This window comes from Haliotis rufescens, unplaced genomic scaffold, assembly GCF_023055435.1.
Source record: "Haliotis rufescens isolate VD_foot unplaced genomic scaffold, xgHalRufe1.0.p SCAF_5, whole genome shotgun sequence".
NCBI lineage: Eukaryota > Metazoa > Mollusca > Gastropoda > Lepetellida > Haliotidae > Haliotis > Haliotis rufescens.
Window position 1 is genome coordinate 35,593,501 of NW_025964223.1, and position 17,777 is coordinate 35,611,277.

Genomic DNA, 17,777 nt, shown 5'->3' on the forward strand with positions numbered 1-17,777 from the left:
TTACGAAATAGTGAATTAGATTGGTACAGAAATAGAATAGAATAGAAATAGTTGAGAGAGTTAACCATTTACATTGTTAACACACGCTAATCAAACGGCAACTTCACTTTAAGTTTCAAATCAATTTCATTTTATCTTATTACATTTTCATTGTTCATTACATTACAAGGGGATTACACGTTTAGTTGATTACAAGGGGATTTCACGTTTAGTTGATTGCAAGGTAAGTTCATGTTTAGTTAATCTGAGGTTAGTCTTCCACTGTGAAACATTGGTACAAAAGCATGGCTACAGGGTCCTGAGTTTTCAAAACTTGATGTAAACCAATGGCCAAAGCAGAGGCATGCTTTCCAGAAAGTTGGGCTGGAAATGAAAACTGGATCAACTATGAAAGTGACAATGATGGTGCAAGATGTTGATCAGACATGGCGTTTGGATCCATGTAGGTTTTCCGACTGGAAAAGACTGTGTAGATTCTACAGGTTTCTCAGTAACTCTCGTACACCAAAGAATATGAGAAGGAAAAATGATCTGGACCTAGATGAGATTGAAGGAGCTGAAAGAAAACTAATTTCAGAAGATCAAAAGGAAGCATTTCCTAAAGAGTATTTGGCAGTGAAACAGGACAGCAGAATACCACATAAGAGTAAACTCTTAGGGTTTACAGCCTTTTCTGGATGAAACAGAAGTGATGAGATTAAATGGCAGACTGAGGTTTGCAGAAGTCCTGTCCTGGGAAGCAAGGTTTCCTATTAATCTTCCCCGAAAAAGCCCGGTTACAAGTTGATAGTTAAACATCATTATGAAATGTGTCACCACATGGGAACAAATACAACATTAGCCTCATTGTCTACAAAGTTCTGGATAATATCCTCGAGAGAGGAAATTCGTGAATGGGAAAAATGCATGTTCTTGGTGGAAAAAGCAAAAAGCAAAGCCAGCGCATCAACTCATGGACAATCTTCCAAAGGTGAGAGTAGTTTGTTCAATGAGAGCATTTGTTCAAGCTGGGGTAGATTTCGCTGGTACAGGGTCGAGGTAAAAGCCGTCAAAAGCATTATCTGTGCCTGTTCACATGCCTAGCTGCATGCGCTGTACATTTAGAGATTGCTTTTGGACTAGACACAAAAATTCATTCTTGAATGCTCTCTTCCGCATGGCACACAGAAGAGGAATGCCCTAGGAGATCATATCGAAAAATTGGATGAATTTCATTGGAGCTGTGAAAGAACTTAAAAGGCTGGTGACTCCATTAGATTCTGGCATCACAAAATCAAAATTGGCAAACAGAGGCATTGTATGGAGATTTAACCCTCTAAATGCTCCTCACTTTGGAGGATGGTCAAGTAAGCTAAACATGCTATTTATGCTGTCCTCAGCTCAAGTGATGTCAAAGATGAAGAACTGATTACTGCTTTTACTGGGGCTGAGGCTCTGTTGAATTCAAGACCACTCACATATCAGAGTGCGCACACTCAGGATGATTTTCCACACACACCAAACCGCATTCTACACGGGCAGCTTGGTGGAGACTTTACTCCAGAACTAGATTCCACTTCCTTTTCTCCCCAGAAGCGTTGGCGGAGGATCCAGGAACTTATATGGCATATCTGGAGGAGATGGATGAGAGAGTGGTTTCCAACGTTGAATGTCAGAAAAAAGTGGATCATGTCATCAAGAGACTTCCAAGTTGATGATGTGGTGATTGTCGTGTCACAAGATAATCCAAGAGGAACTTGGCCAATGGGAAGGATTTTGAAGACTCACCCAGGCACAGATTGCCATGTTAGAATTGTAGATGTTAAAGTTGGAGGGTCGAGGTTGACTCGACCAGTTACAAATATATATCGAATATCGAATAACGAGACTGAACAACAACCAGTTGTTCAAGGTTGTAAATAGTGCCGCTGTTTTCATGGAATAGTAATTGTTGTAAAAATGTTGGTTTTTTTGTAGTTTGTCAACTGGGTTGTCTTGATGAAGTATTGATCCAAATAGATGATAGACAGGGGTCAATCATGGAAGGGGGCATGTTCTGAAGCATCCGGGTAAAAGCGTCCGGGAACAAGTGTCATGTTCCTGGACACAGTGGTTGATTCATAGGTACACAACAGCTTCGCGGAAAGAGTTAAAGTTGGCATACAGCACATGCTTCTTGCTGGATGAGCGTAAAATGTGCATGCTCTAGACACAGTATATTTCATTTGGCTTCTGGCGTTCATATGTGCAAGTAATAAATGGATATCTCTCTCTAAGTTACAAAATAGTGAATTAGAATAGTACAGAAATAGAATAGAATAGAAATATACTCACAAGCAAAAGTCGAGTATGCAGTATACATGTTATTTATTTTCAACAGTAAAGACAAGAAATACTAATAGGGCAAGATTGACAAAAATTTGACTGAAGACAGTTTAATGGATGAAAAGGGAGATGACATAATTGTTTTTTTTCAAATGTTAAGGGCTTACACAGTTTCGAGTCAATACCCAAAATGTCAGTCAATACCTGGTGTGACCACCATTAGCATTGATCACTGCCACACATCTCCTGTACATTGAGTGGATCAGACAATTTGTGAAGGCCCTAGGAATCCTCCTGCACACATCCAGAGCAGCTGTGCGTAGTTCATCGGCAGTTGTAGGGACTTGGCGCACATTGTGCAGACGCCTTTGAACCTCATCCCACAAATGTTCGATGGGGTTCAGATCAGGGCTGAGGGCTGGCCACGGTAGAACACGGATGTTGTGTTGTTGCAGAAAGGCCATGGTAACTCTGGCAACATGGGGACGAGTGTTGTCCTGCTGGAAAATGTGTTGTTGATGTTGTGCAAAAAATGGAACAACGTGGGGTCTGATCACTTGGTCGATATACTGCTGAGCAGTGACGCCGTGTCCCGGACCTTGACCAACATTCAGAAAGCACATGGGTCCAAATCTTGCATTAAGTCCAATCCCTGCCCATATCATGACGCTAGGTCCACACCATGGATCCCTTTCTACAATGTTTCTGTCAGCAAAACGATCACCTTGACGCCGCCAAATTCTGATTCTTCCGTCTGCATGGGAGACACAAAAGCGACTTTCATCAGAGAAGATGGTACGCCTCCACTCACGATGACGCCAATTGTGATGACCCTGTGCCCACTGAAGTCGTGCTTGTCGATGCTGTGGTTGGAGAACAGGACGACGTGCTGATCGGTGACATCTGAGGTTGTTGGAACGGAGACGTCGGATCGCAGTGTCCCGGCTAATGTGTCGATTATGTGTTCCTATGGTCTGTCGAGCATTTTCACTTGCAGTTAGGAACGGAAGTCGCTGGTGTTGACGGGTAATCTGCTGATCTTGTCTAGGTGTGGTGACCCTAGGACGATCGCTCCGAGGAAGGTCATCTGTGGTCTGTGTAGCATTGTATTGATGCAGAAGACAGTAAATTGTGGTTATGTTAACGTTGAAATGACGGGCAACATCTTGGACAGACTCTCCAGCTTCCAAACGTTATAACAAACGCCTAATGTGCTATCTGGTACAGCAAACATCGCTGGGCAGCGCTAGTACCCCAGCGCGTACAGGGACATCGGCACATGAATCCTTATCCAGGAGGAGGCACTGCACACCAGAGCAGATCGCCATCTAAGTGAGTGCGTCATCATTGTTCTGACTCATCTGACTTGAGGATGGCCATTCCTCTGTGGAATGGAATACACATCTCGGCCTAGCGCAAGTACCCAATTGGGTAGCAGACCATCTTGTGTCAGTGGCCCCCTCCCCTGGTAACGGGGTAAACAAGAGGGACACCACAAGGTCATTGGATAAAGACTTCTCCAAGCTTACATTTGCTCCGTCATTTAAGCCACCAACATCGTCATTGCAGTGGATCAGGATCTATCAGAGGATAATCCTATCCGATTAGATCATTTCCAAGCTATGCTGATTTTCCTACAGCGTTAGATTGACCACATGAAAATTCGTCTTGAGGCAGCTCTGGCAGAGATTACCATTACACGCAGACTTATTTGTTTAGCGCTTTCCAACTGGGACTCTTAGTTCAAGCGCGGGCTGCTACGTCAACCTTGGGTCATCTACTTCCCTGTTCAATGAACAGATAGCAGACAGACATGCCAAGTTCCCAAAGACACTTGACACTGTGCTCAGGACTCTAGAGCATGTCTCTTTTAATCTATCCCAGCGGGCTGGCAGGTCAGGTAGGTCAGGCAATTATAAGCCTAGAGGCACGTCTCTCAAGGAAGACCAGCATTCCCAGGAGTAATGAAGCCAAAATCTGAGTATATACACCTGAGTAATGAAGCCAAAAACTGAGTATATACACCTGACGAACACTTGGTTCGAGTCATAGATAGAGGACTGTCTACTGTGTCATCAACACACGCCAACGTTAGTATGCCACTGTGAATTCACCATGCATGGATGGATAATCAACAAGGCAAAGTCAGAGTTAATTCCTTCCTATTGGCTCCAGTTCATAGGAGGCCTGTTCCAAACAGACCAGGATCTCCTATCAGTACCGAGGGACAGATGGCTAAAGCTTTTATGCCTCTTGTGACCTGCACTACACCAACCATGCATGCTTCACAAATGGCAAATGTTGCTAGGGTTACCCACTTCGGCACAGGACTTAAACAGCAGAGGCTGATTACAACTACGCCCAATTCAACAATTCCTGAGCCCTTACATCAGGTGTCAGGATCCATCTTAGGCCTTTCCACACGGTAGAGTCGAATGTCTTAGGAGTCTCTTTATCCGGGTTATCCCCGTAACTACACCTGTTTGTAGACGCCTCCCTTCACGGATGGGATGCTCACCTGCAAGGCCAGACAGCAGCAGGGCTATGGTCTGGCGCTCATCAAAAGTGGCACATACATAACTTGGAGTTGGAAGCGGTCATTCTGGCCATATCCCATTCGCAGAATCAGCTATAGTCAGCCCAACTTGCATTAGTGGGGCACTTAAGGCTGGATTTTAGTCAAAATTGTGCACTTTGGGTTAAAAGCACCAAACTTGGCACACTTATACATTGATCATTCCGAACATTTCTTGATATGGATCCACCTCAGCAGTACGTGCCACCTGGTGGCAGAAAATCCAAGATGGCCACCAAAATGATGTCTTATGATGTCAATTTATATTCAATATATCATCATTATTTTGTCAATTTTAGTCATTTATATAAAATTCATTGCGTCATTGTTGTATATAATTCAAATCTAATATGCAGCGCCCACTGGTGGCAAAGAAAATCCAAGATACCAAAATGACTTAATCTTAAAAAAATGTCAAATGTTTGTCCACACTATCAATATCATTTGCTCATTGCAATCATTTCAATCAAATCTGGCTTTAAAACAATTCCAAGTAATGCTTTTGGTACTAAAATTCATTCATTTGAAGCAAGATCTGTATTCTGTATGGCAGATCTGGGGAATATATTGGACTGCATGAACTTGGTTAAAATTCTGTAACTGAACTTGGAATGTGATAAAGATATTGGACCAGCACTGAAACATGCCTTTTTGATTCTGAATCATTAAGACTAACTGAACGAGCAACACTTTTCCACAGACGTGATTTAATGTTGAAACAAGCTTTCAGAGGCACATTTCCTTCTGACTGCCATAAACAGTATGTACCTGCCTCTTTGTAAGCTCTAGTCAGTATGAAATTTATAGGACCAGGTATGAAAAAACAATCTTCAAGCATTCCAAACTACAGTAAACTACGGTTATAACGAACTCAAAGGGACGATTAATTTTTGTTCGTTGTAACCGTAGTTCGTTATAAACATGTATACACCATATATATTAGCAAATGACTTGGACCAAAAAAACAGTTCATTATAAGAGTGTTGGTTATAAACATAGTTTACTGTATCTCAGAACATCTTGTCTTCAAAGCGTGAAATCTCAGTGCACCAGCTCATCAACACAAAGACACCACTGAGACGGAGAAATACAAGTCCCAGTTTACTTGGTATTAAACAAGAAAACGTGATCTTGTTGACACATTTCAAAATATGGTGTATTTGAACAGATGTAGCACAGTTGGTGTTTATGAAGATGAAGGTGTGGTATACCCACCAACATTCTCAACAGATAACATCTATCATAATCCCTGCTCTACAACAGCAACATATCCACTTCATAGTATCAACATTTCACTATTGCAGCTGCGTCCAACGTCCAACGTCCAACGTCCAACAGCTGAAGAGGAAGGAACATCACATGTTGTTCGTTTGGCTGAAGAAAGCACACAAACAAGGAAAACCATTTCTAAACAGCCCACAGTATATACTAATGTACCCCCATCCTGTTTTCGCAAGAAGGGTAATTATGTGCCTCAATTAAAATGACCTTTCACCCAGGATGTAGTGTTAACACAATGCCTGACCATGAGTAAAACTGGTCATATCACATGGATGTACTGGGAAAACTAGACAAACATATTGCCCATATGCCAATGTTCTAGAAAGAGCACACTCTGTTGCTATGATACAGCATTCAATTAATGTGGTAAAAAAGGGTATTGAGCATTTGAATCCTGGTCAGATGCATGTGCTTGCCTTGGATAATTCACTGTACACAATTGCTAAAACAATCCAGTGGAACTGTCCTGAATTATATGATGAACTTCCTTATCATGTTTGGTAGATTTGCATATTGAAATAGTTGCTTTCGGGATTCTCAGAAACTGTCCCGAAGGAGGTAGATGGAAAACTGCAATCTGTGCAGCCGGAATTGCCTCAGGCAGATTTGCTGATTCCTTCATCATGTGTACTCATCTTACTACAACATCAGACATATGTGAGATATAAGGAAACAGAAGGGAACACCGAAGTAAGCTGCTCAGCCTGTTTCACTACTGGCCCCGTGTTCTTTAACTAGATCTTTGCATATTGTGCCTGGTTGGTGCAATTCAAAAAGCAGATTTCCCAAAGTTTGCAGCATCACTTGTCATATTAATGGCTTGCATTTCACAGATATGGCCCTCTTACAGTAGAGCACAAGCACCGAATATTGGACATTCTCTTGTGTGGCACAAGGTCAGACACCTGAGCAATTCAATAGCCGTATGAAAGGAGATGGAAGTGCATTTGGATTGACTGAAACAGCCGAGAGTTTTCTTCTAGAGGCCCACGGAATTCAAAGACATTGTCACTATTTCATGCCTTCACCGGTTCATATGCTTGGGATACGTGTCAAGTATTTCCTGAAGTCACCAATGCTTTCACATCATCAGCAGATATCTCTGACAACACAATGCAGATTCTTGAGTGGTTTGTCGTTCTCACTGGTTTATTTGGAAGGTCAATGAAAGGCAAAATCTCTGTTCATGAAGATCTCAGACAATTGACATTGCAACCCAAAGAGGCAGCTCTGAGACTGCACCAGTGCATATTGTGGGACAGGTGCTTGACAAACGTCCCATTCTACCGAATCTTGTAGCCAGGGATTGGGAGAGGACATGCAGTAATATATAGATACCCAAGTGGACAACACTTGGTCAGGCACAAAGAAGTGTTATAAACTAACACTACACCTGTAAGAAGTCTTGCAAACCTTTGTAAACTTTACACTCCTGTCCTGAGTACAGTGCTATGTGATACTTTTTAAGGAAAGTGTTCACTGTAAGTGAATTATAGAACCGTAAACACATACACTGAACCGATATTCCTGGTCCTTCTTAAGTAGGAAGAAAGTTGATGTCATAGGTTCATGGTGATAATGTCAATAATACTTTTACATACATTCCTGTTTTTAAGATATGAATTCATTCCCAGATCAGTGGTTTTGGGGTGATCTAATATAATCTAGGTGGAACATTTCTCAGTAGACCATTTATAAAATAATATGCCGAGAAAGATCATAGACAATACATATTAATTGATACAATGTCATTTAAAAATGTTTCAAAACTTATCAACTTATCCGTAGTCCAAAGATATCAAAGGATTTCTATATCTGATGTAGAAATAGACAATTTCTGAAAACTAAAACATATTGGAGGCCATTTTGGATTTTCATCATCACCAGGGGGCACTGCATACCAGATTTGAATTATATAAAGCATTGTTGCAATTGATCCTGAAAAAGATACTGTCATAAATTGAATGAAGTGACCAGTTAATTGTGATAAATGAGTACAACAGCACTGTGGTATGGTGCCTGCGCAATCAGGGAGCAACGCACTCCCACTCCCTGCTTCAACAGACATTCAGGTTGTTCCATCTAGTGGATTGTCTGCAACTACAGCTCATAGTTCAGCACATCCCAGAATGTCAGAACTTACTGGCCGATGATCCAGACAAGGAGGCTCCCACCGAGGGGAAACTTGACACATAAGCATTCCAGTTACTGCTTCAGAAGTTTGGGCAACCAAACATCGACTTGTTTGCTACTTGCCTAAAGCACCAACTCAGCCAATTGCCTCACCCAATGTCAAACAATTTGTGTCTACACACATTGTTTGTCTTTAAAAGGTGTTAAGTGCGAAGGGCTATTCGACAGGTCAGCAAGAGCTATAGCTGTAGCTCATCATTCCTCTCCCAGAGGACTATATGATGACAAGTGGGGATCATTTGAGACTTTTTGCAAGGCAAAAGAATCAAGACCCTACGATTGCATCACAACAATTCCTAGTGGAATAGCTCCTAAAGACACTTGAAAGGTAGCACCATTACTACATATTTGGTTACACTTAGCTCAGTGTTCAGGCTTGAGGGTCAGAAGGCCAAGTTCCGCCCACCTGCTTGGGACTTGAACGTGGTACTTCGAGGTTTGCGATGGCCCCCCTTCAAGCCCCTCTATGCATCCTCATTTTATGACCTCACTAACGATACAATGTTTTCTCTTTGCATTAGCTACGGCGGCACGGGTGAGTGAACTACATGCGAGTGACATCACCCGGGTCTGCTTTGAACATGGGATGCAGGGAGCAGTACATCTTGGTTGTGCGTGTATTTTATTGCAAATATCAACAACCAGGCCAACCTGATTGTTCCTTCACCATCCCACCAATATCGACTATTGTGGGAGCCGTAGATGAGGGTGAACTTTTCATGGGCTCGGTGCAAGCACTTCGAGTTTTCATCCACCACTCCAAGACTAGGCTTGGTTCGAGGAAGGGGTTATTAATACTCGTTTCTCCTACTTCCACAACCGAAGTTAGTCGCAAACCATATCCCTATGGTTACGGACTGTCATCCTTCAGGCTTACGAGTTCGCCAAACTGAATCCGGCAAGAGCGAATTACCCTCACAAGTTCAGGGTGTTAGCTTTACCTATTAGAACAATCATGGAAGGATGTTTTTTGAGGTCCGACACAGTTTTCGTTTGTCATTATCCTCGCGATTTGGCTTTCAAGGACGTCAAAGGCTGCGAAGTTTTGACCCTATGTTTATAGCCCCACAGGTTTCCAACCCCCGATGCTAATAATGAACTTGTCCTATACAGAGCCAGCCTTCTTCCATCTGCAGTCGCTCAGTTTCCGCCAGTGGAAGAATATTAGACAATCTTGTTTGTCAACGCTTTATAACTAAATGTGTATAGGGAATTTCTCTTTTATTTCTATGTTCAATCGTTTTGATATTTGAACAACACTACCGTACTGGAAATTTTCTGAACCTTTCGGCTTCACGGTTTATTGACCAACTGGTGTCGTATTTTAGGGTGTGTATTATTGAGCTTTCTGTATTCCGAAGGTTTGCCCACCTCCAAACTGATACAGATGCATTAAGGAGTAATGCAGGATAAGTAAAAAATTTAGTAAAATCTAAATATTTTTTACTTTTGTATACTTATCCCTGCATTACTATGTTTAAGGCCCACCTGTTGCCGACTTGACTCCCCACTTTGGCTTCAGAAATCTCAAAAGTATGTTTTTTTAAGAGCTCGGGTGACAGGCAGTGATGTGAAGAAGGTGACCTTAGAAGTCATCAAGGTCATAGGACAGCGGCAGTTGTCAGTAAAAGTGGGACTTCAGAACAACAATTTTATGTTTTCACCCAGGACCATCGCTGTTGCGCTGTCCTTCTTGTTGTCGTAAGGTAAGCAGTGAATGCATTATGGAGTAATGCAGGATAAGAATACAAATGCAAAAAATATTTAGATTTTACTAAGTTTCCATAGCAATGACTTTGACTGAAAATAGCAGTAGTGCTTGTTTCCGGAGCAGATCCTGAAAACTGTACAATATTTCTTCACCAACCTTGGCACATTAGATAGGTCTCATGGTAAACTGGGGCCTTTTGATAGTTTGGGATTTTAAAAAAAATATATTTTTCAAGTTTCCATTGCAACAACTTTGACTTAGCCTGAAAATACCAAAAAATATCTTTGCATGTGTGACAGGTCTCAGGAAAATCTTTAATTTTAACTTATCCTGACTCATACTTCCTGAACTGTGTTCCTAGAGAACAGAAAAACAGCTCACCCAAACGCACCCCTGGGCTGCGCAGGAGCACTGAAACCATGTGACCAAACAGGTAGACTGGTCACACACATTGAGTATTTGTCTTTTTTCCCCTGAGTTCAGAATCCAAACCATCCCATCAACATTTTTCATTTTTCATAAAGTAGTTAGCTTGGATTACATTCTTCTAACCTATGTCTATAATATTCAATAATTATTTTTTTAATTCGACGTAGATTTTTTCTTATTTTTTGGATATAAAGTTGACACTACACCTTCTTCAGAGGAAGACAGGCCATATAATGATTATGAAGAAATCTGGATTGATCTTCCTTCTACAAAGAATAAGGCAGTCATGCCTTTAACTTGGGACCCATGAAGATTCCGGGATAGAAGAGGTCTGCAGCAACCCATGCTTGCCGTAAAAGGTGACTATGCTTGTCGTAAGAGGCAACTATCAGGATCGGGGATTTACAGACCGCCGTCATATAGCTGGAATATTGCTGAGTGTGCTGAGTTAAACCAACCAACCTTTAACTTGGGCAGCAATGATGGCAACGCTCTTTTAAAGAGTTCGTCCAGATCTAAATCTCCTGCTGTCACTATCAACAGCTTAAAGAATCTACAGGTCTTAACTAAGAAGAAGAGCAATTCTTCCTCTTCATCGAAGTCATCTTCAACTACAAGAGAGCATATCTTCGTGAAGGTTATCACTTCCACGAAGGCTCTGCCATCACCCTCCTTGAAGGGGTCTATGAAGCCAGATGCTAAAGCGCAGAAGTCAGAAACCTGCACAAGGATGACCCTCACGCAGCTCCAGAGCTTCATGAACCTATCACAACCTTCATAGACCCAGACCTTTCTCAAGAAAGGTTACAGTCCAGGTGTACAAGAAGGATCACTTCACTCCCTCAATCCTCCAATAGAACAATACTCTGAGGTATTGCAACCCAAGTTAACATAAGCGATCAACACACTTCTTGTCAAGGGAGCAATAGAGTTAATACAGCCAGAGGTCCTAATTCCGAGGTTTTATTCACCGATTTTCTTGGTACCAAAAAAACCTCGTCTTATCTACAGTATGAAGGAGTTAACAAGAAGTACCTTCAAAAGCCAGACAAGTTCATAATGCTATACTTACCACAGCTAAAACAGATTATAAGACAGCACGACTGTCCAGCAAGCATTGATCTACAAGATGCTTACCTGCACATCCCCACTCACCCAGACTTTAGGAGATACCTTCAGATTCTATACCAAGGACATCACTACCAGTGGGCAGACTTGGCCTTTGGAATTTCTACAGCCCTGTGGTTGTTTACACAGGTGAAGAACCCAATTGTGGCCTTCCTACACTCCATGGGGAGCCATTGCACCTTCTACCTGGATGACGGAATTCAAGCATATCAACAGATAGAACTACTCTGACACCATCTTAACCTAACTCTTGAGATCGTTAACACAGTTGGGCTGGTTAATCAATTACCAGATGTCAGATCTTAAAACCACCTAAAGAACTTAAGTTTTTAGCTGTCTTCCAAATGGTATTCACAGACAAATGTCAGTCAACCAATAGCAAGTAATAGTAGGGCTACTTATGTTCACCCAAGCGCTGACAGTAAGAGGCAGACTGCAACTTCGTCCCATTCAAAGATTCCTAAGACTGTTGCTAGATCGTCAAGATCTCAGACTTCGACTGCCACAAAACGGCAGAACAAATTCCTTCATTGGTAGCCTACAAAGTCGAACGTCTGCAGAAGAAACCTTTTGAAAGAGATGGATTACAACCAACATCTATTCATGGACGCCTCACAACAAGGTTGGGGCACTCACCTCAACTCAGATATATCCGCAGGGTTATGGTCAACAGAAAAAAAGTTCTCCCACATCAACCACTTAGTGTTTGAGGCAGTAATCCAGGCAATAGTCCATTTGGCACCACGGTAGAGAAACAAGCTTCTGATGAAAATAACAGACAACTCAACTATGGCAGTCTACATAAATCTCCCAAGGTACGACAAGATCGGTAACCCTTCTGAGATTAACATTCCAACTGAACAGTCTGAATCTAAGAAGAAAGGCAAGAGATATCCCAGTAGTACAAACTGTACGAGCAGATGCCCGATCCAGACCATCCAAACCATCACCAACAGAAGGAATGCTCCATCACTGGATCTATTTACAACCAAATTCAACAGGCAGATAGCAACCTTAGTCACTAGTTCCCAACCTGCAAGCTTGGGCCACTGATGCACTGGCATTCGCATCACCAGCACTAATTAATACGTCTGATATTACAGAAGATCGGCTGCTTTTGGTCGCCCCTTACGAGCTTCATGCATTGAACATTATGATCAGACTCACTGTAAGAGGTTATTCAACCTGAGCTGCCAAGGCAGTCTCTTTAGCCCTTTCACAGATCCACGGGGAGTTTATGTGATGATAAATTGAGGAGTTTTGACCAGTTTGCAAGGTCTGCGGTGTTTACAGCAGCAAAAGCCGATTTACCACAGAGGTCTTATGCAACCTGAGAAGCGCAAGCACTTAGCAGCTATCAGCTTCGTCCTAACCATGTGCAACGGAATCAAACTAGTTCCAGAATCAATAGCACTGTTAAGATCTTATAGACTTAAAGATCAACAGAAGAAATTCAGAGCCACAGCATGGGACCTTGATATAGTACTCCCAACATCTTACCAGTGATGCCTATGAACCCTTAGAACAAGGTTATTTCTCCTGGCACTAAACATGGCTGCAAGGATGTCAAAGATTCATGGGATCCACTTTAGTCGCAACAGCGATCAAGCACTGGCACATCTGAGATGAGACTTGATTGCCAAGAATCAACTGCCAAGACAACCAGACAGAAATTCAATGCCCCACCACTCTCATCCATTCTTGGATCAGAGGATTCTGAAGATTTGTTGTTATGCCCAGTCAGAGCAAACAGCATATATCTACAAAGAGCAAGCTCCTAAAGACACTCATTAAGAAGACTGTGTATTTCTCTATCAGAGAATACTTCAGCTGAAGTTTCCAGCACAATCATCTCCTTCTGGATAAGAGCAGTTTTTCTCAGAGCATACAAGGCAGCAGGGCTAGATCCATCCTCAGGATAAAATCTACACGAGGTCAGAGCTATAGCATCTCCTTAAGCTCTACATCCTGACGATTATGGAAAGTTTGGTTTTTTTTATCGGAAACTGCCTTCACAAATCACTATCTGTCTTAGCAAATCGCTATCTCAGAGATTTTGCTTTGAAGGTTGTCGCTGGACACCCGTCAGTCCGTGCATCTGTCTGTTAGTCTGTCCGCGCAAGATGTCGTTTCCAGAGCAAATCTTGAAAACCATGCCATATTTCTTCACAAAACTTGGCACACAGATAGATCTGGTGCCTTTTGATAGTTTGGGATTTTCAACAAAAATAGTGGTTCCATGGCAACAACTTGGACTTAGGCATGAAATTGCAGTAGTGCTTGTTTCCAGAGCAGATCTTGAAAATCATACAATATTTCTTCATCAAACTAGGTACACAGATAGGTCTAGTGGTGAAATGGTGCCTTTTCATAGTTTGGAATTTTTTTAAAATATATTTTTTCGGGTTTCCATGTCAACTAAATATATACTCTTCCAAAAAAGAAACTTGACACTGACTTTCAAAATGTAATATAATGCGATTGTTTCAAAATAGGACACAGAAACCATAATTGAAATACTGTTTGAAGATCAATGTACACAATGTTCAAAACATTAATCGTGTCACCTAGACAGACACACGTACACGATACAGTTAATGTCACAGGGGTACAGAAAATGTCAGTATCGGTTGTGCCCACCACGTGCATCAATCACCGCTTGACACCGACGACTTACAGATGCAATCAAGTTGTCAATAACACGCTGTTGGATGTGCTGCCATTCATGCTGAAGTGCATCAAGAAGCGCCGGAAGTGTTTGGGGCGGTGGATTCCCTCTGCGAACGCGTCGATCCAACTCGTCCCACAGATGCTCAATCGGGGACAAATCTGGTGACCGGGCTGGCCAAAGTAATGTCTGGATGTTGTTGTGCTGTAAGAAGTCCTGACAAACACGTGCAATATGCGGTCGAGCGTTGTCCTGCTGGAACTGTCCGCCATGAACGTTGACATGAGGAAAAACGTAAGGCTGTAGGATCAAGTCTCTGTAACGCACACCTGTCAATGCACCTGCCACATGCACGAGAGGCATCCTACCACCGTGATGAATTCCGGCCCATTCCATGACACTCCCGCCGCCAAATGGGACAACCTGCTGCACACAGTTGGGGGCGTAACGTTCACCCCGACGTCTGTAGACACGTGCGCGCCCATCAGCACGTGTGAGTAGGAAACGGGACTCGTCAGTAAACAGTACATTTCTCCACCTTGCACGTGCCAATCTAAGCCTCTGTTGGCACCAAAGCAGACGGTCCGCCAGATGACGTGGGGTCAATACATGACGTCGAACAGGTCTTCTTGCAAAAAGTCCAGCCTCCCTCAGTCTGTTGCGTACCGTTTGATCTGATATTCTGCGTACCCCAGGGATCTGTGTGGTTGTAGACGTGGCTGTGGTAGTGCGGTCTCGGAGGTGTGGCAGCCGGATGTATCGATCTTGTGCTTGGGTTGTCACCCTTGGTCTTCCTGACCTTGGTCTGTCGTCAACTCTGTTGGTGTTGTTGTATCGGGTCCACACTGCGGAGATTGTCTGTCTGGATACGCCAAAGTGCCTGGCCACTTCTTGCTGAGTTGCTCCAGCTGGTAATCTCCCAATGGCGTTGTTCCGTTGAGCTGCATTCAGTCTTGGCATTCTGTCACCGCCTCAACTGCCGTTATAAGGACTGTATGAACAGCTGTTGATGTGGATTTTTATACCCATTCAGCAAGTGGGACTGCATGCCTAAATGCAGGATCCTGTGCTGTGCGTTTTTTACAGGCTGTTGCGTTTGGATGAAGCGGTAAAATTGATCCCCAAATGCTACATTTATGTGCTTTGCATGTGTTTTCGCGAATTATAGACACATCATCTTTCTGTTTGACTTATTTGGTTCTCATTTAATGTAATTATTTTAGATATTTGGCAAAAAGTGGTTTTACATCTATGTCAAGTTTCTTTTTTTGAAGAGTATATATACAAGTTGACAAATTCATGACAATTATGTAACATTGTGGGGGATATTGACGACTTTTTCCTCTAGTTGGATACTAATATACGATTGAATATTTTAGTTTTGATAAAAAATTAATAAATAGGAACTTTGACAATGTTTCATATTATATAAAACCCCTAAAATTATAAAGTTTAATTGTTGATGGCATGAATGATGAACCACCTGTACTACTGATTTGCTTGTTTACCATATTCACCTGCATGTGTATTGTAGGATGGCAATCTTAGTGAAGCTGAAGTCTTCTTCTGAGCAACTGACAATGATGGCCCAGATTGTGTCCCAGTTCAAGAAGGAAAAAGACCAGGCTACGAAACAAGTGAAGGACATAGAGAACTCACTGAGTGGTCTCATCAAGAAGATACGGGTGAGTGTGTCCATTGTCACCAACATTGATGAACCTCATACATCTTTCAATTTCATGTTTTATGAGTAAGATGACAGTAACAAAATTATCATTATATATTGTGATCACATTACTTTGAATATAAATATCCATTTTGATCATGGTCATCAGTGGATTACGGTTTATTCAAATACTATTCATGCCACACTCTTTAAAATTTAAATGGGAAGTACCTGTACTCAACTAGATACATGATTTCAGAATTTTTGGTGATCATGTGGAAAACCTTTCAATATAGATGATATAAGCTATCTATATTTTCAATCTGTCAAGTGAGTTAAGGCATTGCCTGTGACAGTGACCTAAGGTCAGTGCAGGTGATGATTATCTTTAGTGTCATTTGAAAGCCCTAATTGTTAAGACATTCACTTGTGTGTATGCATGTGTGTCAACAATAGGTGTATGTCATAACCACTACAACACTTAATAATATTCTATGCTGTACGTGTGTTGAATGACTGTTGGCCAAGGTCAATGGTGGCCTCTGGTACGTGTCATAGAAATGTTGGCCAAAGTCATCTGTGGTCTCTGGTACACGTGTCATAGAACTGTTAGCCAAGGGTAACTGTGGTCTCTGGTACGCGTGTCATAGAACTGTTGGCCCTGGTCAACTGTAGTCTCTAGTACATATGTCATAGAACTGTTAGCCAAGGGTAACTGTGGTCTCTGGTACACGTGTCATAGAACTGTTGGCCCTGGTCAACTGTGGTCTCTGGTACACGTGTCATAGAACTGTTGGCCCTGGTCAACTGTGGTCTCTGGTACACGTGTCATAGAACTGTTGGCCCTGGTCAACTGTGGTCTCTGGTACACGTGTCATAGAACTGTTAGCCAAGGGTAACTTTGGTCTCTGGTACGCGTGTCATAGAACTGTTAGCCAAGGGTAACTGTGGTCTCTGGTATGCGTGTCATAGAACTGTTGACCCTGGTCAACAGTGGTCATAGACCCATGAAGATTCCGGGGTAGAATAGGTCTTCAGCAACCCATGCGTGCCGTAAAAGGCGACTATGCTCGTCGTAGAAGGCGACTAACGGGATCAGGTGGTCAGGCTCGCTGACTTGGTTGATGCATGTCATTGATCCCAATTGCGTGGATCGATGCTCATGATATTAATTACTGGATTGTCTTGTCCAGACTCGACTATTTACAGACCGCCGTCATATAGCTGGAATATTGCCTAGTCTGGCGTTAAGCAACAAACCAACTTACCAACCAACACTTGTCAACTGTGCCCTCTGGTACATGTGTCATAGAACTGTCTGCCAAGGTCAACTGTGGCCTCTGGTATGTGTGTCATCGAACTGTTGGCCAAGGTCAACTGTGGCCTCTGGTACACGTGTCATAGAACTGTTGGCCCTGGTTCATGGAATTAATAGACATGATACTTATGCACAGCATTCTGTCAACATTTTAGAGCACTGACATGACACGGGATCAACTGAATACTGCATACAGTCAATTCATTGCAAGCATGGACCAGATGCTTGTTGAACTGAAAAAGAAGTTGGAGCAGCAGAAGATAGCAGAAGAACAGGAGAGATTGCGCAAAATACAGGTCAGTCACAACCTTTTATCTTTTATCAGTTCAGTCACACCTTGTTGCCAGGCACAGGTCAGTCGCACTCCATTGTCAATTACAATATCAGACAGGGCAGTCATACACTACAATATCAGACATTGCAGTCCCAGCCTACAATATCAGACAAGGCAGTCATAGACTACAATATCAGACAGGGCAGTCCCAGACAACAATACCAGACAGG

General features: G+C 42.4%; 1 protein-coding gene across 4 annotated transcripts in view; it reads left to right on the forward strand.

The window, feature by feature from the left end:
- Nucleotides 1-17,777, forward strand: part of LOC124114718 (unconventional myosin-VI-like) — a 163,744-nt gene that overhangs the window by 99,956 nt on the left and 46,011 nt on the right. For all 4 annotated transcript variants that reach the window (XM_046475424.2, XM_046475426.2, XM_046475423.2 and 1 more), the window contains 2 exons: nt 15,824-15,974; nt 17,429-17,569. In XM_046475424.2, the coding sequence (XP_046331380.1) occupies nt 15,824-15,974; nt 17,429-17,569 (292 nt within the window). The remainder of the gene's footprint in view (nt 1-15,823; nt 15,975-17,428; nt 17,570-17,777) is intronic.